Source organism: Bufo gargarizans, chromosome 1 (assembly GCF_014858855.1).
Source record: "Bufo gargarizans isolate SCDJY-AF-19 chromosome 1, ASM1485885v1, whole genome shotgun sequence".
NCBI lineage: Eukaryota > Metazoa > Chordata > Amphibia > Anura > Bufonidae > Bufo > Bufo gargarizans.
The window spans coordinates 700340937-700366355 of NC_058080.1; the positions used below are offsets into that span (position 1 = coordinate 700340937).

The following is a 25419-nucleotide window of genomic DNA, read 5'->3' on the forward strand; positions in this document are numbered from 1 at the left end:
GTGCATATGACTTTTTGATCGCTTGCTATTACACTTTTTTATACAAAGTTGGCACTTGACCAAGATATTTATCTCACCCAGCATGGGTATATGTAAAATGACACCCCATAACACATTGCCCAACTTCTCCTGAGTACGGCGATACCACATGTGTGACACTTTTTTGCAGTCTAGGTGGGCAAAGGGGCCCAAATTCCTTTTATGAGGGCATTTTTAGACATTTGGATCCCAGACTTCTTCTCACGCTTTCGGACCCCTAAAATGCCAGGGCAGTATAAATACCCCACATGTGACCCCATTTTGGAAAGAAGACACCCCAAGGTATTCAATGAGGGGCATGGCGAGTTCATAGAATTTTTTTTTTTTTTTGGCACAAGTTAGCGGAAATTGATTTTTTCTTTGTATTTTCTCACAAAGTCTCCCTTTCTGCTAACTTGGGACAAAAATTTCAATCTTTCATGGATTTAATATGCCCCTCACGGAATACCTTGGGGTGTCTTCTTTCCGAAAAGGGGTCACATGTGGGGTATTTATACTGCCCTGGCATTTTAGGGGCCCTAAAGCGTGAGAAGAAGTCTGGAATATAAATGTCTAAAAATTTTTACGCATTTGGATTCCGTGAAGGGTATGGTGAGTTCATGTGAGATTTTATTTTTTGACACAAGTTAGTGGAATATGAGACTTTGTAAGAAAAAAAAAATATATATATATATTTCCGCTAACTTGGGCCAAAGAAATGTCTGAATGGAGCCTGACAGGGGGGTGATCAGGGAGTCTATATGGGTGACCCCCCTGTCATTGATCACCCCCCTGTAAGGCTCCATTCAGACGTCCGTATGTGTTTTGCGGATCCGATCCATGTATTCGTGGATCCACAAAAATCATACAGATGTCTGAATGGAGCCTTACAGGGGGGTGATCAATGACAGGGGGGTGATCAGGGAGTCTATATGGGTGATCACCCCCCTGTCATTGATCACCCCCCGGTAAGGCTCCATTCAGACGTCCGTATGTGTTTTGCGGATCCGATCCATGTATCCGTGGATCCGTAAAAATCATACGGACGTCTGAATGGAGCCTTACAGGGGGGTGATCAATGACAGGGGGGTGATCAATGACAGGGGGGTGATCAGGGAGTCTATATGGGGTGATCACCCCCCTGTCATTGATCACCCCCCTGTAAGGCTCCATTCAGACGTCCGTATGTGTTTTGCGGATCCGATCCATGTATCCGTGGATCCGTAAAAATCATACGGATGTCTGAATGGAGCCTTACAGGGGGGTGATTAATGACAGGGGGGTGATCAATGACAGGGGGGGAGATCAGGGAGTCTATATGGGATGATCAGGGGTTAATAAGTGACAGGGGGGGGTGTAGTGTAGTGGTGTTTGGTGCTACTTATTACTGAGCTGCCTGTGTCCTCTGGTGGTCGATCCAAGCAAAAGGGACCACCAGAGGACCAGGTAGCAGGTATATTAGACGCTGTTATCAAAACAGCATCTAATATACCTGTTAGGGGTTAAAAAAATCGCATCTTCAGCCTGCCAGCGAACGATCGCCGCTGGCAGGCTGGAGATCCACTCGCTTACCTTCAGTTCCTGTGAACGCGCGCGCCTGTGTGCGCGCGTTCACAGGAAATCTTGCGTCTCGCGAGATGACGCATATATGCGTGACTGTGCGCAGAGCTCCGCCTCCGGACGGCGATCCTTCGTTAGGCGGTCCGGAGGCGGTTAAGTTTTACACAATAACAGCATTTTTAAAACAAAAAAAAAACTATGTTTTAGTGTCTCCATATTCTGAGCCATATTTATTTATTTTTTTGCGTGATTTTCCAAGGTAGGGGCTCATTTTTTGCGGGATGAGGTGACGGTTAGATTTGTACTATTTTGGTGGGAATACGCCTTTTTGATCGTTTGGTGTTGTACTTTTAGTGCTGTAAGGTGACAAAAAATGGTTTATTTAGCACAGGTTTTTTTTAAAGTGTTCATCTGAGGGGTTAGTTCATGTGATATGTTTATAGAGCCGGTCGATACGGACGCAGTGATACCTAATATATGTAATTTTCTTTCTTTTTTTTCCTATTTTTTACACTTTTTTTAACTTTATTTGGGGAAAATTCAAATTTTTATTTTTTACTTGAAACTTTTAATTTTTTGGGGGGAAAACTTTATTTTTTCAACTTTCTATTCACTAAAAATTTTTTCCCCACTTTGGGACTTCAACTTTTGGGGGTCTGATCCCCTTTACAATGCATTCCAATACTTCTGTATTGGAATGCATTGGCTCTATGAGTAATACAGTGTGTATTACTCATACAGGTTCCTGCCTGTGAGATACAGGGGGCTGGATCTCACAGGCTTTCCACTGGAAGGTAGCCTCGATGCCTAAGGAAGGCATCGGGCTGCCTTCCATGCCATCGGGTCCCTGTCACAGCAGCACAGGGACCCGATGGCAGCTCCGATCCCGGACCGAAATCGCACGTGCCGCTGTCAGCGCTGACCGCGGCACATGAAGGGTTAATGCGCAGAAGTCCGGCTATCAGTGACTGCCAGACCCCTTCTGCGGATCGGGCGGGAGCAGCTTCTGCACCAGCCTGATCCCCATAAAGTAAATGTACTTCATGGGTCTTTAAAGGGTTAAAGGGATTGTAAGCTATAGATATTGATGACCTAACCTCCAAAAATGCCATCAGTATCAGATAGGTGGGTGTTCCATACCAGACACTCCCCACTGATTAGCTCTTTCGGGTAGCCCCTGTGTCGGAAAATATACAGTATACAGAAGTGGAAACAGACTGCTCCGTACACTGTGTAGTGGTCATGTTGGGGTACTGCAGCTCAGCTCCCTTTCAAGTGAATCCAGAAACTACACAGTGTATGGAGCCTTCTGCTTCCACTCTGTACAATGTACATTTGATGGCAGCTACCTCAAACAGCTGATCGGTGGGGGTGTCGGGCCCGACTGATCTGATAAAGAAGATCGATCCTGAGGATAGGTTATCAATATCAACATCCTGGACAACCTCTTAGGCTCATCTTTAAACAAAAGGGTCAGATTAAGATTGGAAGTGGTCGCAAGCAAAACATAAAAACTTCTTAGAAATAACAACCCCTTTAATGTTCTCTTCACATTTCAGTTTTTTTCTTCCATCAGAGAGATATGTCAGGAATAGTTTAAGATGTATACTCCCGCCAGATACCTGTGGATATGTTTGAGCCTTCCCTCGGCACAAACAGAGTATGTGGTAAAAATGAGATATAAACGGTCACCGCCAAACAATGCTTAGAATTCTTTGGTGCATGACGGAAGAATTTGGAGTTCTTGTTAATCTTCAGTTGTGAGTCACTGAGAACAACGTTCAAATTAAAATATGATAGAGATCAGAGATACTGAGCTGAGGAAGCAGAGATACAGAGACATCCTGATGACTGTTGTGTCTTATGTTCTAACAGAGCAAGACCCAAGATGCCGCTGCCTCCTCCTCGTTTTGGTCTCATCGTTGTTGGTTCCAATCTTCCAGGTGAGAAACTTTTTTCCTGTTTTTGCCTCCCAGAAAATTTTATAATATCTCATTGTGGAGTCTTGGGTGACTTTTATTGTCGTCATGATCAAGGTTTATCCAACCATACTTTTATGGAATATTCATAGTGTAATGCAGTGATGCCCAACCTGTGAACCTCCAGCTGTTCTAAAACTACAATTCCCAGCATCCCTGGACAGCTTACAACTATCAGCCTACAGCAGGGCATGGTGGGAGTTATAGTTTTACAACAGCTGGAGGGCCAGAGGTTAGGCATCACTGGTGTAATGGATTAGGGTTGCACCGTATATCGAACTATCAATACCAAATCGATACCTTTAGACCAGTACCAATTCGATACCGGGTTTTAATATTTTCCGATACTAGACTGCGCTACGGCACAGCCTAGTATCAGTTCGAGAACATGGCACGTGTCGCTCTAAGCACGCGCCATGTTCTCCTTAGCAGCACAGTGGAGAAGGAGGCAGTCGCTCCCCCCCCCCCCCCCCCACTGTGCCGCTGCTGCCACTGCCACCAATGAGAAGACAGGGGAGGAGTAGGGGAGGGGCTGTGGCCACTGCACCACCACTGAAGATAATTAACCTATTAATAGAAATGTAGGATGCGGGTGCCAGCGGTATAACATACCCGGCACCCGTCCTCTATGACAAGGCGCTGTAACCGCGGCACCTGAGGTGTTAATTGACGGGGATTGCAGCACCTTGTCGTAGAGTGCCTTGTCATCCTATATTTGTATTAACAGGTTAATTATCTTCAGTGGTGGCGCAGTGGGCCCTCCCAGTATTATAGTTATTGATGGCAGCGGCCACAGGGTCCCCTCCTCCCCTCCTCATTTGTGGCAATGGTAGCTTCTGATTGGAGCCCCAGCAGTGAAGTCGAAGTCGTGGGGCTCCGGTCGGTTGCCATGGCGGCCAGGACGCTACTGAAGCCCTGGCTGCCATGGTAAGCCCCCTGCGGCTGTGTGCACAAAGCACAGGGCAGCAGGGAGAGTGTGAAGTCCTATTCACCCTAATAACGCATCGAATCCGCACTTGCTTCCGGATGGAATGCATTTTTCACTGAAGCCCCATTCACTTCTATGGGGCCAGGGCTGCTCAGCCCCATTGAAATGAATGGGTCCAGATTCCATGCCTAAGGCCCCTTTAACACAAGTGAGTTTTCCGCGGGGGTGCAATGCGTGATGTGAACGCATAGCACCTGCACTTAATCCTGACCCATTCATTTCAATGGGTCTGTGTACATGAGCGTTTTTTTTCACGCATCAGTTCTGCGTTGCGTAAAAAACACAGCATGTTCTATATTCTGCGTTTTTCACGCAGCCCTGGCCCCATAGAAGTGAATGGGGCTTCAGTGAAAAACGCATTTCATCCGGAAGCAAGTGCGGATGCAAAGCGTTTTTCACTGATGGTTGCTAAGAGATGTTGTTTGTAAACATTAAGTTTTTTATCACGCGCGTGAAAAATGCATCAAAATGCATTGGAAAAAACTGAACAACTGAACGCAATCGCAGGCAAAACTGACTGAACTTGCTTGCAAAATGGTGCGAGTTTCACTAAACGCACCCTAATCCGTCACGCTCGTGTGAAAGAGGCCTTAGGTCTCTTTCACACGGGCGTCACGGATTTGCTCCAGGTGCACTGTGGCAAACCCGCACGAGTAGGCATGCAATTGCAGTCAGTATTGAGTGCGATTGCGTTCCGATGTTCAGTTTTTTCCACGCGTGTGCAATGCGTTTTGCACACGTGTGAGAAAAAACTGAATGTGGTACCCAGACCCGAACCCGGACTTCCTCACTGAAGTTCAGGTTAGGGTTAGGGTTTCTATTCATTTTATTTTTTTCCCTTATAACATGGTTATAAGGGAAAATAATAGCATTCTTAATATAGAATTCTCACTAAAATGTGGCTTGAGGGGTTAAAAAATAAAAAAAAATTAACTCACCTCACATTAACCAATGACATAATCACAAGTTCTGGTCTGTCAGGTGAATGCCTAATTTTTGGGGCCTGCACTGGCCTACAGTAAAATTTTTATCTAGTGACCAATAAAAGCACACAGAGCTATGGGGACTGGGTATTGTGGATGTGCTAGCGGCCATCTAGCAGCCAGTGTCCTCAGGTCTATACACACAATCCCGGTGACAGGTTCCCTTTAAATTCTTAGAAATTGTAAATAAAGTTTTACAGGAGATTCTCCGTCCGTATACTATGAGGATACTTGGATGTCACAGACCTGGAAGCTACCCCCTCTGTTATCCAGATTGGGATTGTTTTCTGCGCAATGAACCAATTCTAGTCTTGAGAAATATCATCTTACCAAGGTTAAACCAATGCTACTTTAGTCTTGCATACTGTAGAAGATGCTCCACTTTTTCAGCAGCAATATTTTACAAAGAAATATAGGCCCATGTTTATCAACCAATTTCAACCAGATTTTGGCATAAATCTGTACCCAAAAAGTTGTCATTTGCAACTTTTCCTTCCCCACTCATCAGCTTTGAAGATTTGCCAGAAAAGTGGGCATGGTTTACTATGAGAAGGCATGGTCTACAACTTTCAGACAGATTTATTAATACTAAACTCAAATTTTGGCTCAAATCTACACCTGACCGTATTGTATCAATCAGTAGTTTGAAGAGGTCGTGGTGCTCCAGTGAGTGCTGCAGCCCCTTCCTAGACCAGTGATGTCGCATTCATCTGTCACATAGTCTTAGGTGCAGCTCATTCCATTCCAGTGAATCGGCCTTGAATGAAATACAAAGCACAGCTGCTATACAGCGTACGGTACCAGGGGCATAGCTAAAGCCTCATGGACACTGGTGCAAGAGTTCAGTTTGGGGCCCCCTTCCCTCAGTGCTTTGTGGACAGGGGCAGGAAAGCACGTGGCCATTATGCTGCCTGAGGCAAAAATTGAAATGGCACCTCCCCCCCTCCATGCCAAATTCTTGATCTAACCCCTTCCCTCCAGCCACAGGTATAACTTGCCCAGCATGCACTTTCTATAATATCAATGTCGTCTTATGCTCCACAAGGGTCTTTGGGCCTCCTCAGGCTCCTGGGCCTGGTAGCGACTGCTACCTCTGCACCCCCTATAGCTACACCCCTGTACAGAACTGTGCTTGGTACACATGTAGCAGGGGTAACACTCAAACACTTAACTCACATTTCATTATCTCATTGTGTTATCTTGAAACAAAAGCCATTGAAAAGCAATTGCTTAACGTATTTAGGTAACTTTAGTTTAGTTAACACATCTCATAAAACATACGTCATGGATTTAATTCGCTATTCCAGCGCCGCGGGGGTTAATCGGAACAGGATGCCGGCTGAAATCATTCAGCCGGCATCCCGTAACAACGGAGGGGGATCAATCGACCCCCCCCCCCCCCCCCCCTGTATCGGCGATCGCATTAAACCGCAGGTCAATTCAGACCTGCGGTTTTCTGCGTTCCCGGTCCATTCGGGTGTCCTGTGACCCGATGAACCGGAAAAAGACTGCGATCGGTGGCGTGATTACACACAACCAATCGCAGTACGAAGATTTGAAGAGGCGGTGCTGGCCCTGGTGCTGAACACCGCTGTCCAGGGTGCTGATTGGTGCAGGGGAGAGAGGCGCGAGATTCAAACTTCCTCAGCTCCTCTCTCCCCTCCTCTTCCTGTCCAGCACCGTTCATCACCAGCTCCTGCGTCCCCCTAATCGTTATCCATCACCCTCCTGCACCCATCGCCACCCAGGTAGGTTAGGGTCAGTGAGGGAGAGGCACCATTAGGAAAGGAAAGAAGGGAAAAGTTAGTTAGGAAAAAAAAAAGAACTTTTACCCTAAACTTTCTTTGATCCATCTATCAGACCCCAGACCCCCACCTGCCACTTGCAACCCCCCCCCCCCCCCCCCCACACACACACGCCCTGGAATCCTGGAATCCAGATTCCCACAGTGTGGTTTACTGAAATTGACTATTTTAGTTTTTTTTTTAAGTAACCCACTGGTGAATCTGATGGTGGAGCAGACGAATCTGTACGCCCAACAGTTCGTTGCTCAAAACCCAGGCTCATTTTTGGCTAGACCCGGTGGCTGGACGCCGGTCAGTGCAGCCGAGATGAGGACATTTTGGGGCCTCATGCTGCATATGTGTCTAGTCCAAAAACCCAGTGTCAGGCAATACTGGAGTGGGGAAGTCCTATACCAGACCCCACTGTACAGTATGGCCATGACACGTCCCCGGTTTGAGGCCATCCGGAAATGTCTGCATTATTCCGATAATGCAGCATGTCCCCCCCGAGGTGATCCTGCCTATGACCGTCTGTATAAGATACGGCCGGTCATCGATCACTTTGGGGCCAAATTTGAACAGGCCTACGCACCTGGAAGGGAGGTCGCGGTTGATGAGTCTCTCGTTGCGTTCAAGGGGAGACTCAGTTTCCGCCAATATAGTCCCACAAAGCGGGCGAGGTATGCCGTGAAGCTATACAAGATTTGTGAGAGTACCTCAGGGTACACTTACAAATTTCGTGTGTACGAGGGGCGAGATTCCCGTATTCAACCCCCAGAATGTCCCCCCACTCTGGGTGTTAGCGGGAAACTCGTGTGGGACCTTATGTACCCACTGCTGGAAAACGGTTACCACTTGTACGTGGCCAACTTTTATACCAGCATTCCCTTGTTCAGGTCCCTTGCCGCCCGATCCACGTTCGCTTGTAGGACCGTGCGGAAAAATCAACGCGGCCTCCCTGCCCACCCCCTCCAGGTACCTATCCCCAGGGGTGAGACCCGTGCACTTACCAGTGGAAACCTGTTGCTGGTCAGGTATAAGGACAAGAGGGATGTCCTTATGCTGTCCACAATCCACGGTAACAGCACCACCCCTATCCCTGTGCGAGGTACCGTGGCAACGGTCCTCAAGCCCGATTGTATCGTCGACTACAATCGGTATATGGGAGGAGTTGATCTCTCTGATCAAGTCCTCAAGCCATATAATGCCATGAGCAAAACCCGGGCATGGTACAAAGAAGTTGCCGTCTACTTGGTACAGGTTGCCATGTACAACTCTTTTGTACTATCCCGAAGCGCTGGCAGCACAGGGACATTCCTCCAGTTCTATGAGGCAGTCCTCAAAGACCTGATTTTTTCGGACTGGGAAAGAGCAGGCCAGAGTACCTCGGGAACTGGAGGCACCCGGATCGTCCCTGGCCAACACTTTCCAGGTGTGGTCCCCCATACTGGAAAGGAGGGACGAACCCAAAAAAGATGCAGAGTGTGTCACAAGAGGGGGATACGGAAGGACACCACCACTCAGTGTGACACGTGCCCCGATCATCCGGGCCTCTGCGTTATCGATTGCTTCAGGGAGTATCACACTTCCATGGAGTACTAAATTTTTATAATCCCCAACAGTCCACTAGAGAACATAAAAAACTATGGCTCTCAGACTTTGGAGACACGGAAAAAAAAAAATTCCCCAAAAAAATATTAGTTTTAGTGCAGGCATCCTCAAACTGCGGCCCTCCAGATGTTGTAAAACTATTTTCCCAGCATGCCCAGACAACCTACAGCCATCAGCAGGGCATGGTGGGAATTGTAGTTTTACAACATCTGGAGGGCCGCAGTTTTAGGATGCCTGCTTAGTGTCTCCAAAGTCTGAGAGCCATACATATTGGGCATCGTCGCGTGCGTAAAAGTCGTTGCTATAAAAATAACTTTTGACAAAATGCCTCGGATGAACGGTGTTAAAAATATAAAATAAAAACGGTGCCAAAACACCCATTTTTGGGCAAAATGTCCATTTGAATCCTTTTTTCCGGTATTAAAGCAAGGGTTAACAGCCAAACAAAACTAAATATTTATTGCCCCGATTCTGTAGTTTGCAGAAACACCCCATATGTGGTCGTAAATGGCTATATAGCCGCACGGCAGGGCATAGAACGAAGGGAACTCCATACGGTTTCTGGAAGGCAGATTTTGATGGACAGTTTTTTTTTTTTACACCATGTCCCATTAGAAGCCCCCCCTGATGTAGCCTAGACTAGAAACTCCAAAAAGTGACCCCATCTATGAAACTACACTCCTCAAGGTATTCAAAAGTTACTTTACAAACTATGTTAACCCTTTAGGTGTTCCACAAAACTAAATAGCGAATGTAGAAACAATTTTAGAATTTAAATTTTTTGTTACATTGCCTCAAAAAAGAGTAATATAGAGCAACCAAAAATCATATTTGCCCCTAAAATAGTCCCAAAACAACAACCACCTTATCCCTTAGTTTCCTAGATGGAGTCACTTTTATGGAGTTTCTACTCTAGGGGTGCATCAGGGGGCTTGAAAGGGTACATGGTGTAAATAAACCAGTCCAGCAAAATCTGCCTTCTAAAAACCATATGACGTTCCCCTTCTTCTATGTCCTGCCGTTTAGCCAAATAGTAGTTTACGACCACATATGGGGTGTTTCTGCAAACTACAGAATCAGGGCAACCCATTTTGAGTTTTGTTTGGCTGTTACCCATTTTTTCCAGTAATAAATTAAGGGTTAAAATGGAAAATTTTCCAAAAAATAGAAATTTCAAAATTGTTTCTCCATCTGCCATTAACTCTTGTGGAACACCTAAAGGGTTAACAAAGTTTGTAAACCCAGTTTTGAATACCTTGAGGGGTGTAATTTCTTAGATGGAGTCACTTTTTTGAAATTTCTATTCTAGGGGTGCAACAGGGGGCTTCAAATGGGACATGGTATAAACAAAACCAGTCTTGCAAAATCTGCCTTCCAAAACCCATATGGTGTTCCCCTCCTTCTATGTGCTCCCGTTTGGCCAAACAGTAGTTTACAACCACATATGGGGTGTTTTTGCAAACTACAGAATCAGGGCAACCCATATTGAGTTTTTTGTTGCAGTTAACCCTTGTTTTACTCCTTAAAAAATAGATTATATTGAAAAATTTTCATAAAAAATGAAATTTCTAAATAGTTTCTCCATCTGCCATTAACTCTTGTGGAAGACCTAAAGGGTTAATAAAGTTTTAAAAAACAGTTTTAAATACCTTGATGGGTGTAGTTTCTAGAATGGGGTCTGGGAGGTTTCTATTATCTAAGCCTCACAATATGACTTCAAACCTGAACTGGTCCATAAAAAGGGATTTTGAAGATTTCTGAAAAATTTCAAAATTTGCTTCTAAACTTCTAAGCCTTGTAACATCCCCAAAAAATAAAATATAATTCCCAAAATGCTACAAACATGAAGTAGACATATGGGGAATGTAAAGGCATCACAATTTTTGGGGGTATTACTATGTATTACAGAAGTAGAGAAACTGAAACTTTGAAATTTGCTAATTTTTCTAAATTTTGGGTAAAAATTGTATTTTTTTATGCAAAGAAATTACTTTTTTGACCCAATTTTAGCAGTGTAATGAAGTACAATATGTGACGAAAAAACAATCTCAGAACGGCCTGGGTAAGTCAAAGCGTTTTAAAGTTATGAGTACTTAAAGTGACACTGGTCAGATTTGCAAAAAATGGCCAAGTCCTTAAGGTGAAATAGGGCTGAGTCCTTAAGGGGTTAAAACAGCTGATCGTCAGGGGTGCCGGGAGTGGGAGCCCCACCAATCAAATATTGATGACCTATCCTAAGGAAAGGCCATTAGTATAGTACTTCTGGAAAACTCTGAAAACTCATGATCAAATGTAATATTGGGGAAACTAAAAGACCAGAATAGTGCACATAATCAGTTGAGTCCAGCCATATTTTGGGCTGTTTTTGCAGAGCCAGACACAATGTCGTGCGCTATGTGGACATGTTTAACATCTACAGACTGATGGCACCAAACAGAAAAGCGTAGCAGGCAGTTTGTTTTTATCTGGCGCAATTTGACATCACAGCTGATGCGCCAGAAGAAAATGAATGATCATCAATTCTAACTTCAATTTTCCCTTCGTGTTTTCTGCACCAAGCCGAAGAGAAACTGAGCCAGATTACCAGACGTCCAGTATGTGAAGAAGCCATTAAATACAACCCTAATGAACAAAACTATTAGATACTCTTCCCAAATAGCTGCAATAACAAAAGGCTTTTATAAGTACAGATGGGTCTTTCCTTACATTTTTTACATTATTTTCTTAACATGAGATGAGTCATGCGAGATGACCGGTTTTGAAAAACAAAAAAACTATTTGCGTTACATTGCAAATAACACAAATATCTATTTTTTTTAAACCTCACTCCTCGCGTAATATCTCAAGAAAGAGAAAAGGTAAGAGGGGCACAACAAAAATGTACAAAACTAAAAATAAATCTGAAATAATACAATGCAGAGTTTTATTTTGATGGCCTATTCTCAGGATAAATCATCAATGGGAGATCACGGGGGTCCGACTCCCAGCACCCCCGCTGATCAGCTGTTTGAGCACCACCGCACTCAATGGAGCTTCAGAGGACGCCTCCTTACAGCTTACCAAGCACAGTGCAGTCCTTGATAGCGGTTATGCTTGGTATCGCAGCTCATCCCTATTCACTTGTATAGTACTGAGCTGCGCCTATACAATGTCACCAATGAACATAACGCCACATGGCCTAGGAAGAGTTTCACACGGGCGTTTCACACGGGCGAGATTTCCACGTGGGTGCAATGCGTGAGGTGAACATATTGCACCCGCACTGAATCCGGACCTATTCATTTCTATGGGGCTGTGCACATGAGCGGTGATTTTCACGCATCACTTGTGCGTTGCGTGAAAATTGCAGCATGCTCTATTTTGTGCGTTTTTTACGCAATGCAGGCCCCATAGATGTGAATGGGGCTGCGTGAAAATCGCATTCATCCGCAAGCAAGTGCGGATGCAGTGCGATTTTCACGCATGGTTGCTAGGAGATGATCAGGATAGGGACCCGTTCATTATTATTTTCCCTTATAACATGGTTATAAGGGAAAATACTAGCATTCTTAATACAGAATGCTTAGTAAAATGTGGCTGGAGGGGTTAAAAAAATAAATTAAAATTTAACTCACCATAATCCACTTGTTCGCGCAGCCCAGCTTCTCTTTCTTCTTCTTTGCTTTGCAGGAGGAAAAGGACCTGTGGTGATGTTACTGCGCTCATCACATGGTCCGTCACATGATCCAACACCGTGGTGATGGATCATGTGATGAGCGCATTGATGTCATCAAAGGTCCTTTACCCAGGTCAAGAAGAAAGAAGAGAAGCTGGGCTGTGCGAACAAGTGGATTAAGGGGAGTTACGTTTTTTATTTTATTTTTTAACCCCTCCAGCCCTATTTTACTAAGAATTCTGTATTCAGAATGCTATTATTTTCCCTTATAACCATGTTATAAGGGAAAATAATACAATCTACACAACACCGATCCCAAACCCGAACTTCTGTGAAGAAGTTCGGGTCTGGGTACCACATTCAGTTTTTTATCACGCGCTTGCAAAACGCATTGCAGCCGCGCAAAAAAAACTGAACAACGGAACGCAATCGCAGTCAAAACTGACTGAAATTGCGTACCTACTCGCGCGGGTTTGCCGCAATGCACCTGTGCCGCATCCTGAGCCAAAACGAGTCGCCCGTGTGAAAGAGGCCTAAGTGTTCTGTAAGCACCATGTCCTCTTTGAACAGCTGATCAGTGTGGCTACCAGAAGTCGGACCCACACCAAACTGATATGGATGACCTGATCCTATGAAAATACAGGAAAACCCCTTTTATAAATTAAATAAGTAAACACAAAAGACTAAACCATTGCTGGGGTCTCATTCAGGCTACAAAGTCATAGTAGTGCCCTGTGCCCCTGCCTAACTCACCTTTGCCTTGACTAGTATGGGACATGGTATATGTTATTTACGTTATATTAGGCACTCAATCCTATCAAGAACATTACAGGTGGTTGATGCACATATTACTTCTTCAATTTCTTTGGGTCATTCAGTTCCTCTCAAGGGGATCTCTGTTGACGTCCAGGTGAAAGGCTTTGTGGCTGATGTGTCTGCTACGCTCAAGTACAAGAATGAGGAGGAGAAGGCTGTGGAGGCCATCTTTGTATTCCCCATGGATAAAGACTCAGCTGTCTACAGCTTTGAGGCCAAAGTAGAGGGAAAGACCATTGTAGCCGATCTCCAGGAGAAGAAACAGGTAATTTGTTGGTGCTTTTGAGGATATAATGAAAAGTGTAACAGTGGCAACTAATGGTACCCATACAAATTAGAGCAAAGTCTAAGGACACTAATTGCAGCTAAAGACACAGATTGCAGCAATTCTAACAATAATCTGATGTGTATGGGGTGCTCCAGAACTCTCCAGGACAGGTGATATCATTGGGAAAGAAGCATCAAGCATGCTAAATTTCAATATGTCCAATCCTTTGTTCTCAAAGAGCATAAAGTCCCCTTTACAAGGGCCGAGAATCTGCCATATAATTGCTAACAAGCATTCATAGGAACTTTCATTTAGCAATTATTTGGAAATGTAAAGGTCCCATTTAGACGGGACGATACAGCCGGCGATTGTCGGGAGGGAAGTGTTCCCTCCCTGGAAGCACCTGCTTTTCAGCAGAGGGGACCGCCACATTTACATGCAGCGATCTCCTCCATGGTATGGGGAAGAGCGATCGCTAATGCCATGGCTCGTCCCCATACAGACTTGTTGTTTGCTGACAGCAGAGCCGGTTTACACAACACAATCTGGCAAATGACAATTCTTGTGTCCACATGAATGATCTATTACCCGAGTAATTGGCGGTACTTTTACACCGCCAGATAGTCGATCATAAGAGTTCCTATGAACGCTCGTTAGCGATTTATCTGGTGGTCTCTCGGCCCTGTAGGGATTCGCTCTGGTAGGCAGGTTAAGCGGACGCAGTACAGAGGCAACAACACGGTAGTAAAGCAAAAGTCTGTGTTTATTCACACAACAAGGAAAAAAAATAACTCAAACACTTGGCTGAGTCCTGGTGTTAATTCACACCATAGAAATTCCTCGTGTTATTTTCACACTGCCAAAGTCCACAGAACTCAAACCAACCACGTCACCTGAATATCCACAGCAGGCTTTAGGGTGCCTGGCTTCCAGCTGGTGTCTCTCATGCAGCTCCCACAGACACAGAGCCTTCACAGCTCCACTCTCACTTGGAGGAACATGCCCCACCCAGCTGAGCTGCTGGCTGGGTTTTTAAACCCCAGCCCAAAACCTGGCCTGGACGCGGGGAACAGCCACCCACCCTGCTCTTTGGCTGCTCCCAATAAGAACCGGCCGGGATCGGCTTTTCAGCCACACTAAGAATAAACAGTGTCAGCGAGCACTAGCTGCGGCTCACACATAAAATAACCGGTTCTTATCTCACCGAGGCCAGGAACCTCGGTGACACGTACCTTCCGTCAATGACGGACCCTTGCACCTTCCTACAGCCCGTATAAAGATCCCTTAGGCTATCTCAGAGGTGTCTGGCAGAGGCTTAATCCCCTCCCTCATTGAAAACATGCACACATGGCCAAACCAAGCATGCATGTGTTTGAGGAGTTAAGAGGAATAGCTGCAGCCACTTAAAGGATTTTTCCAGGATTTTCATATTGATGGCCTATCGGTTCAATGGGCCATCAATATTAGACTAGCAGTGGTCCAACACCCAGGACCACCGACAGTCAGCTGTTTTGTTGTAACTCTGGCGCTGGAAGTGGATGTCGGAATTACAGAGCTCTCTCCATTGTATAGTGGATGGAGCTGGTTACTGTAGTGCTTCTCCCATTGAAGCGAATGTGCAATTACAATCTCCTTCAACTACACAATGGACAGAGCTGTGTAGTTCCAGCATTTCTGGCACGTAGAGCTGTGACAGGAAGTGAAGAGCAGAAGTGACCAGAATGGCATCGTCTAGGTTATTGGAAATTCAACATTTCCAATTCTTCCTTTCTATGATATACTGTAGCTAAAGAAATGTTGGTCAAACGTAAAATATTGAAATAGTCTAGTGTTTGTGGCCACTGTTAGTCTTCTTTCAAGGTGACTCCTGGGAGCAAGATATTCTATACCCAAAACAAACCTTAAAATTGACTTGCCTAGCAATTCTGCTTTGCTTAGACCTCCTATATGATACTATCATGTAGAGGAAACCTCTACTCTCTGCTGAACTGTGTGCCATAAACGTGAACATTGTCCTATATCTCATTCAGTTGATTGAGTACAACCTGGGGTCAGTACTGTGTATGTAGAGCCATATTAATATACTGTGCATCCTACCATGCAAATCGACAAAGCATGTTCTGTGCAGTCACTGTCCTAGCAGGGAATGAGGGAAAGTAAGCACTTAGTAGCTATGGAATAGTGAATAGTGTATAAGCTTTATTTATCAGAACAAGTAGCGTATTTGCAAAGTTGCTAAACTTTATGTTAATGTAAGCATGATATTCAAATATGAAAAAATAGTGCCAAAGTTAGAACTGATTTCAGCAAATAAAATGTTAAAAAGCCCCGAATATTCTGTTCTATCCCGTTAGGCTAAAGCAATGTGAACAAAAACAAATATGCTACATACCTTGATATATGTGTAATCGACTGCATTACATGCAATGCTGGAAGTGATCTCCGTTTTCTGCCAGACACATTTCAACTCAGCGCTCCATGTTCCTGATTGTATCAGCAGGCATATCGGAGGGGAATAACAGCAACCTCATGTTTTCCTTCAAATGTTCCACAGTGCCAAGCATGTTCTGAAAGACTTTTCCTTTCGACGGTGTTGGCCAAAGTTCCTTTGAAATTGCCCTGTCGCTGAAAAAGGACTTAAAGCGGTTGTCCGGGTTCAGAGCTGAGCTTGGACATATCCCCATCCTCACCTCTCCGGCCTCTCTTGCCCTGTGCTGAATCGCTCAGGGCAAAGTCTTTTTTTGGGAGTACCGGTAACAGTACCAGGCTCTCCATAAGGACTGCTAGCTGGAGGCTTCCGCCCAGCAGTGAGCCCGGGGAAGGAGCATGGCAGCACTAAAGTCCACCCATTAGAGCTGGTGACAGTCACCGGGAAGCCTCTGCCCAGCAGTGTGCCGATGTAAACATTTCTGCCATGCTCCTTTCCTATGTGTGACACGTTGCTCCATCTTGCTGGAAGTAACGCTCCTGTTAACTCACTACCATCTAGTCCAATGATTCACAAACTGTTCAAAAATATTCAGGTGCGCATTTTCCATGAAGATACACTGCTCGATACAGTAGACCACCATCCTGATGATAAGTCGAGTGACTAAGTGAAGAGGTACAGGGGTGTGCACCAGGAAGTCAAGCATCACTATGGCACCTACCTAATCGCTGTGACGCTGGGGCATCCCTACTTGTTCGTGGAGCACTTGTTCGAGGAGCACATTGCCTGTTGTTTAGTCAGATTGCTTAGTCCTAGCGACAGTTATTACAGAATATTTATATTTGGCCTTTTTTGAGTGAATCTTCCTGTAGAAAGATATTAAACATTATATTAGAAAAACATTCTCTGGTGGTATGATGCTTTACTGAGAAAGTGAGTCAAGGAGTTAAAAACAATAGTTCCCATAATGTAAATCTTAAATCAAGCTCTGTGCAGACCCTGAACCAGCAGAAATTACTGGAAAAATTAATTTGTGAAGTCTGTAAACTATATACCGTATAATATACCCAGCTAGCCGGATCTTGATGAGGTATAGCATAGCCCTCTTCTCCTTCCTCTTCCTCCAGGCTCATAGGACCTACGATGAGGCCATCAGCCAAGGCCGGCAGGCTTTTCTTCTGGAAGAAGACAGAAGCTCTGCTGATGTTTTCAGCTGCAATGTTGGGAACCTGCCACCTGGTCAGGAGGCTGAAGTGACATTAAAATATGTGCGGGAGCTTCCAGTCGAGGCTGACGGTGCCGTCCGATTTGTGCTTCCTGCTGTCCTAAACCCCAGATATACCCCAAAAGGTAAGGCAGTCAAGCTGACCCTCAAAAAATGTTCATTCTCTTATAAAGTAATTCACATGCATGCCTGCCATGTATGCACCATCCCAGCATGTGATATGGGTTCAACTGCAAGGGGTTTATCTTTTTCTACTCAGTCTTGCGCTCACCTTCAACTTAGGTTGCAAATTGAGCACAAATCACACCCCAAAACAGTCCATGCACCTAAAATATACGCTGTTGCTACGTTTACATTACAATGAGATGCCACTCTGTTAACACACACAAGTATATCCTTCTCTAAAGTATCAAACATTTAATTCTCGCATTGAAGGGCTATGGATTCTTAGAGCATACAAGGAGGAAACATTTAAGTTTCAAGCTTTAATACCAACAGGTGCAGTGCTAACAAAACACTGTACAGAAGGAGACAAAATGACATACAAACTGTTATAAAATAATTGGATAAAAACAGCTAAAGGCCTAAACCTGCAATCTTTAATCTCTTATGTTTCCTTGTGGGGAGGAGATGTAACAGATCCACATCTAGGTATCCAGTCCGGCCTCAGTCGTGTGAACCCCTTTATATTGAACCAGTCATGGTTTATCGTTTGAGGCCTTAGTTCGGGTTTCAGAACTATCCTTCTGATTCAATCTCCAAACCCCTTATACAGACGTGGACAAAATTGTTGGTACCCTTTGGTCAATGAAAGAAAAAGTCACAATGGTCACAGAAATAACTTTAATCTGACAAAAGTAATAATAAATTAAAATTCTATAAATGTTAACCAATGAAAGTCAGACATTGTTTTTCAACCATGCTTCAACAGAATTATGTAAAAAAATAAACTCATGAAACAGGCATGGACAAAAATGATGGTACCCCTAGAAAACACAGAACATAATGTGACCAAAGGGACATGTTAATTCAAGGTGTGTCCACTAATTAGCATCACAGGTGTCTACAACCTTGTAATCAGCCATTGGGCCTATATATATGGCTCCAGGTAATCACTGTGTTGTTTGGTGATATGGTGTGTACCACACTCGACATGGACCAGAGGAAGCAAAGGAAAGAGCTGTCTCAAGAGATCAGAAAGAAAATTATAGACAAGCATGTTAAAGGTAAAGGCTATAAGACCATCTCCAAGCAACTAGATGTTCCTGTGAGTACAGTTGCACATATTATTCATAAGTTTAAGATCCATGGGACTGTAGCCAACCTCCCTGGACGTGGCCGCAGGAGGAAAATTGATGACAAATCTAAGAGACGGATAATCCGAATGGTAACAAAAGAGCCTAGAAAGACTTCTAAAGAGATTCAAGGTGAACTTCATGCTCAAGGAACATCAGTGTCAGATCGCACCATCCGTCGTTGTTTGAGCCAAAGTGGACTACATGGGAGACGACCAAGGAGGACACCATTGTTGAAAACGAATCATAAAAAAGCAAGACTGGAATATGCCAAACTACATGTTGACAAGCCACAAAGCTTCTGGGAGAATGTCCTGTGGACAGATGAGACAAAAATCGAAGTTTTTGCCAAGGCACATCAGCTGTATGTTCACAGACGAAAAAATGAAGCATATCAAGAAAAGAACACTGTCCCTACTGTGAAACATGGAGGAGGCTCTGTTATGTTCTGGGGCTGCTTTGCTGCGTCTGGCACAGGGTGTCTTGAATCTGTGCAGGGTACAATGAAATCTCAAGACTATCAAGGAATTCTAGAGAGAAATGTACTAGCCAGTGTCAGAAAGCTTGGTCTCAGTCGCAGGTCATGGGTCTTGCAACAGGACAATGACCCAAAACACACCGCTAAAAACACCCAAGAATGGCTAAGAGGAAAAAATTGGACTATTCTAAAGTGGCCTTCTATGAGCCCTGACCTCAATCCTATTGAGCATCTTTGGAAGGAGCTGAAACATGCAGTCTGGAAAAGGCACCCTTCAAACCGGACACAACTGGAGCAGTTTGCTCATGAGGAGTGGGCCAAAATACCTGCTGAGAGGTGCAGATGTCTCATTGACAGTTACAGGAAGCGTTTGATTGCAGTGATTGCCTCAAAAGGTTGCGCAACAAAATATTAAGTTAGGGGTACCATCATTTTTGTCCATGCCTGTTTCATGAGTTTATTTTTTTACATAATTCTGTTGAAGCATGGTTGAAAAACAATGTCTGACTTTCATTGGTTAACATTTATAGAATTTTAATTTATTATTACTTTTGTCAGATTAAAGTTATTTCTGTGACCATTGTGACTTTTTCTTTCATTGACCAAAGGGTACCAACAATTTTGTCCACGTCTGTATGTGACTGGAAAGTATATTATATAAGGGGGTAAGTATTGTGAATATTGAATTGGCACTGTCACTTGATTCACCTCACTATATGTGTTTAGGGGGATAAACAGATGTCCTGTTAACCCTTGAATCTTGTAGAAGCCAGGGTGAAGTGTCAAAAGTCTCACTTTATTTTCCTCAAGAAAGCTCTGGGTCCTTTATCGCCATCTGCCAATAAGAATGCCCTAGGCAGTCCAAAATAGATTTATTCTCTTTGTAAAAATAACCCTTTAGATGCCACATATGTACAGACACGTTCCTTTTCATTACAATGCCAATACAAGTCAAAACATTTAAGTGAACCCTTTGAGTTGTTCTTGAAAATTGTGACAATATGTCATGGGTGAGATGAGTGATTGATGGTGAGGATTATGAAGCATGGTGAGACTTGATGAGGGTGAATGATAACAAGAATAATGAAGAATGACTGGACGGGGAAAATAATAGAGAATTAAGGTGATTGATGTCAACAATGGTGGATCAAGGGGATGATGGTAAATAATGGGGTATGAATGTGAATGGATGATTAGAAATGATGAAAAAGGGAATTATGAGGATGAATAGGAGCAGATGATGATACAACAGAAAATAATCGATTACAATGATAGTGGATGAAGAGGATGATGGTGATGGAGTAGATTATGATAAAGGGGTGTCCATAGATGATTAGGATGATGACAATATGGGATTATCCTGGATGAAAAGGATGACATAGACTGGATAATGATTTTGGATAATGTTCATGATGAATGATTTCAGGGTTAATGCATGAAGAGCTGATAATATACATATACTGTAGATGTCATACTGAATCACGAATGATACATAACAGTAGTCACATCCTGTTGTGATCTACAATGCATTCAGGAAGTCTTAGGCTACATGCACACGTTCAGGATTCATGTGCGGAGAATCCGCACTGAAATCCGCAGGTGTTCACAGGCAAATCCGTGCGGTCAATCCGCATTAATTGGTGCGGATTTGCATGCGGATTTGGTGCGGATTTTCCGCATGCAGATTTCACTAAGTGAATTAAGAAAATCCGGTCAGGAAAAATTTATTGACATGTCGCGGATTTTAAAATCCGCACTGCAGGTCAAAATCCGCGCGGAAAAAATCAGCATCGTGTGCATTGAGAATTTCAAATTCTCATAGAATACAATGTACATGACCTACGGTGCGGATTTTCCGCACGCAAATCCGCGCGGAAAATCCGCACGCAATCCTGATCGTGTGCAGGGGGCCTTATGACCCTTCTACTTTTTTCACATTTTGTTATGTTGTGGCCTTGTGCTAAAATAAAAAAAAATCAAGTTTTCCCCCATCATTCTGCACTCAATACTCCATAATGAGAAAGTGATAAAGTAATTTCTGTATTTTCTCCCATTCTTCTCTGCAGATCCTCAGTCAGGTTGGATGGGGACTGTCGGTGGACAGCCATTTTCAGGTCTATCTAGAGATGTTCGCTTGGGTCCAAGTCAGGGATCTAGCTGGGCCACTCAAAGAGATTCACAGAGTTGTCCCTAAGACACTCCTGTGTTGTATTAGCTTTGTGTGTAGATCATTGTCTTGTTTGAAGGTGAACCTTCCTCCCAGTCTGAGGTCCAGAGCACTCTGGATAAGGTTTTCATTAAGACTATCTCTGTACTTTGCTCCATTCAGCTTTCCCTCAATCTTGACCAATCTTTCTGTCCGAGCCGCTGAAAAACATTCCCATAGCATGATGCTGACACCATCATGCTTCAATGTAGGGATGGCATTAGTCAGGTGATAAGCAAATGCCTGGTTTCCCTCAGACATGACCCTTAGAATTGAGACCAAAAAGGTCAATCTTGTTTCATCAGACCAGATAATCTTGTTTCTCACAGTCAGAGACTCCTTTAGGTGCTTTTTTGCAAACTCCATGCAGCTTTCATGTGTCTTTTACTAAGCAGAGGCTTCTTTCTGGCCACTCTGCCATAAAGCCCAGATTGGTGTGGCGCTGCAGTGATGGGTGAACTTCTAGAAGTTTCTCCTATCTGCACACAGGGTTAGGAGCCCAGCCAGAGTGACCATTGGGTTTTTGGTCACCTCACTTACAAGACCCTTCTCCTCTGATTACTTTGTTTGGTGGGGCGGCCAGCTCTAGGAAGAGTCCTGGTTGTTCCAAACTTGTCATGAGTGGGAAAAACTTGACAGTTTTTTTTTTTGTTTTTGTTTTTCACTAAAGGCTGCAATATAACAAATGTGAAAGGGTCTGAAGACTTTTCATAATGCATTGTATCAAGCTTATTTTCTTTTCCTGCTTTTCTCCTTGTTCATCGTCCCCAATTCCCCATTCTAGACCAACCTGTGAGTGTGACTGCCACACGCCCACATGTGCCTATAGGAGAGATCCCGTACACCCTGAGTCTGAGCGCACACTTCCAGTCTGCATTCGGCATTGTCAAGATAGTATCCAACTGTGATATCAGCCCTGTGGAGTACACTAATGAGGACAAGACCGCAGCCAAGGTGAGGGGATAACAGAGCTGTGCGGACTGCATAAATCCATAGTAAATGTCCGACATAATGCATGTTTTTTTCCAGGTATCGCTGGCTGAGGGACACAACTTTGAGAGAGACGTGGAGCTCCTTGCTTATTACTCAGAGGTGAACAAACCGAGTGTGACTGTGGAGGCTGATGCTGCCAAGGAGCCAAAGTCATCAGGTGACTCAGATGCTCAATACGTTGACCATACCTGCTCTATGCACACGTCAAGTACATCCTCTAAGGAACTGTAGAGCTTTTCAATACTGACTCAAGAACCTCTCCATAGCATCCAAGAAGTTCATGAGCAGATGCATAGAAAAAAAACACTTCTAAACACTCTGTATAAATAAAATGCTAACCGTTTTCCATAGTACAATACCTATTAACTTAAAGAGGACCTGTCACCGCTCCTGACATGCCTGCTTTACTAACTACCTGCATTTCCCATGTAATAACAATACTGGAGCATCTATTCTTATGACTCTACACTCACCTAAAGAATTATTAGGAACACCTGTTCTATTTCTCATTAATGCGATTATCTAGTCAACCAATCACATGGAAGTTGCTTCAATGCATGTAGGGTTGTGGTCCTGGTCAAGACAATCTCCTGAACGCCAAACTGAATGTCATAATGGGAAAGAAAGGTGATTTAAAGAGGACCTTTCACCAGAATAAAACTTCTAAACTAACTATATAGACATGTAGAGCGGCGCCCAGGGATCCCCCTGCACTTACTGTTATCCCTGGGTGCCGCTCCGTTCTCCCGGTATAGCCTCCGGTATCTTCATAGTTAGGCTCCACCCAGGGGAACCTGCCGGCCTCTCATTCTCCCATGCTGTAGCGCTGGCCAATCACAGCGCTCAGCTCATAGCCTGAGAGGCTTTTTTCTCTCTCAAGCTATGAGCTGAGCGCTGCGATTGGCCAGCGCTACAGCATGGGAGAATGAGACGACGGCAGGTTCCCCTGGGTGGAGCCTAACTATGAAGATATCGGAGGCTATACCGGGAGAACGGAGCGGCGCCCAGGTATAACAGTAAGTGCAGGGAGATGCCTGGATGCCGCTCTACATGTCTGTATAGTTCGTTTAGATGTTTTATTCTGGTGAAAGGTCCTCTTTAAGCTATTTTGAGCGTGGCATGGTTGTTGGTGCCAGACTGGCCGGTCTGAGTATTTCACGATCTGCTCAGTTACTGGGATTTTCACGCACAACCATTTCTAGGGTTTACAAAGAATGGTGTGAAAAGGGAAAAACATCCAGTATGCGGCAGTCCTGTGGGCGAAAATGCCTTGTTGATGCTAGAGGTCAGAGGAGAATGGGCCGACTGATTCAAGCTGATAGAAGAGCAACGTTGACTGAAATAACCACTCGTTAAAACCGAGGTATGCAGCAAAGCATTTGTGAAGCCACAACACGCACAACCTTGAGGCAGATGGGCTACAACAGCAGAAGACCCCACCGGGTACCACTCATCTCCACTACAAATAGGAAAAAGAGGCTACAATTTGCACGAGCTCGCCAAAATTGGACTGTTGAAGACTGGAAAATGTTGCCTGGTCTGACGAGTCTCGATTTCTGTTGAGACATTCAAATGGTAGAGTCTGAATTTGGCGTAAACAGAATGAGAATATGTATCCATCATGCCTTGTTACCACTGTGCAGGCTGGTGGTGGTGGTGTAATGGTGTGGGAGATGTTTTCTGGGCACACTTTAGGCCCCTTAGTGCCAATTGGCCATCGTTTAAATGCCACGGGCTACCTGAGCATTGTTTCTGACCATGTCCATCCCTTCATGACCACCATGTACCCATCCTCTGATGGCTACTTCCAGCAGGATAATGCACCATGTCACAAAGCTCGAATCATTTCAAATTGGTTTCTTGAACATGACAATGAGTTCACTGTACTAAAATGGCCCCCACAGTCACCAGATCTCAACCCAATAGAGCATCTTTGGGATGTGGTGGAACGGGAGCTTCGTGCCCTGGATGTGCATACCTCAAATCTCCATCAACTGCAAGATGCTCTCGTATCAATATGGGCCAACATTTCTAAAGAATGCTATCAGCACCTTGTTGAATCAATGCCACGTAGAATTAAGGCAGTTCTGAAGGCAAAAAGGGGTCCAACACCGTATTAGTATGGTGTTCCTAATAATTCTTTAGGTGAGTGTATGTTGTGCCATTCCTTTATTATTCCTGCTAGAAGTTATGAATGAATTGCTAGCAGTCTGCAGTAAGGTTATAGAGGGGTCGTAACCAGTTGGGGGTGAGTACCTGCACTGTCTCACAATGGCAGCACTGACTGGATAGAGTGATACTGTGCAGAGACACCCCCCAACTGGTTACCTCCCCTCTGTACCCTTACTGCAGACTGCTAGCCATTCATTCATAACTTCTAGTAGAAATAATAAGGGAATGGCACAACATGGAGCCATAAGAATAGATGCTCCAGAATTGTTATTACATGGGGAATACATTAAAACAGGCATGTCAGGAGCAGGTGAAAGGTCCTCCTTAAAGTGGATCCATCAGATCCTGTATCAGAGAACAGCATAATATACTGTATATATGTATAAACTGAGCTTGGGAATATATAGTCTTCTAAGATTGGAATTAATATTTTCATGTGAAAAGTGGTTTAAAGAGAACCTGTCATTATGAAAATGCAGTTTTATGTACAGGCAGAATGTTATAGAGCAGGAGGAGCAGAGGAAATTGATGTATAGTTTTATGGGAAAAGATTCAGCAACTCTTGTAATTTAACTCCTTACAGACCGGGCCAATTCAGTTTTACATAATTTTTCCTCCCCACGTTCCAATAGCAATAACTTTTTTATTTTTCCATTTACATGGCCATATGAGGCTTAGAGGGCTCTTGCAGGACAAGCTGCATTTTTTAATGCCACCATTTAATTTACCATGTCTTGGGAAACAGGAAACAAATTCTGTGTAGAGTAAAATTGAAAAAACAAACAAACACAATTTTGCCAAGTTTTTTGGGGTTTTGACATCGCATTGTTCACTTTGCACTACGAATAACATGGCGGCCTTATTCTGTGGCTTCAATACGATTGCTGCAATAGCAAACTTGTATAGCTTTTATTTTAACTACTTTAAAAAAAAAAAAAAAATGGAAAAAAAAAATAAATT

At 44.1% G+C, this 25419-nt stretch overlaps 1 protein-coding gene across 1 annotated transcript in view; it reads left to right on the top strand.

Annotated features, from left to right (window-relative positions):
- Window positions 1–3300: 3300 nt before the first annotated feature.
- Window positions 3301–25419, top strand: part of LOC122929661 (von Willebrand factor A domain-containing protein 5A-like) — a 44602-nt gene continuing 22483 nt past the window's right edge. Inside the window, exons 1-6 of the mRNA XM_044283300.1 lie at window positions 3301–3338; window positions 3454–3521; window positions 13457–13659; window positions 17218–17440; window positions 22079–22248; window positions 22324–22444. Of these exons, the coding sequence (XP_044139235.1) occupies window positions 3301–3338; window positions 3454–3521; window positions 13457–13659; window positions 17218–17440; window positions 22079–22248; window positions 22324–22444 (823 nt within the window). The remainder of the gene's footprint in view (window positions 3339–3453; window positions 3522–13456; window positions 13660–17217; window positions 17441–22078; window positions 22249–22323; window positions 22445–25419) is intronic.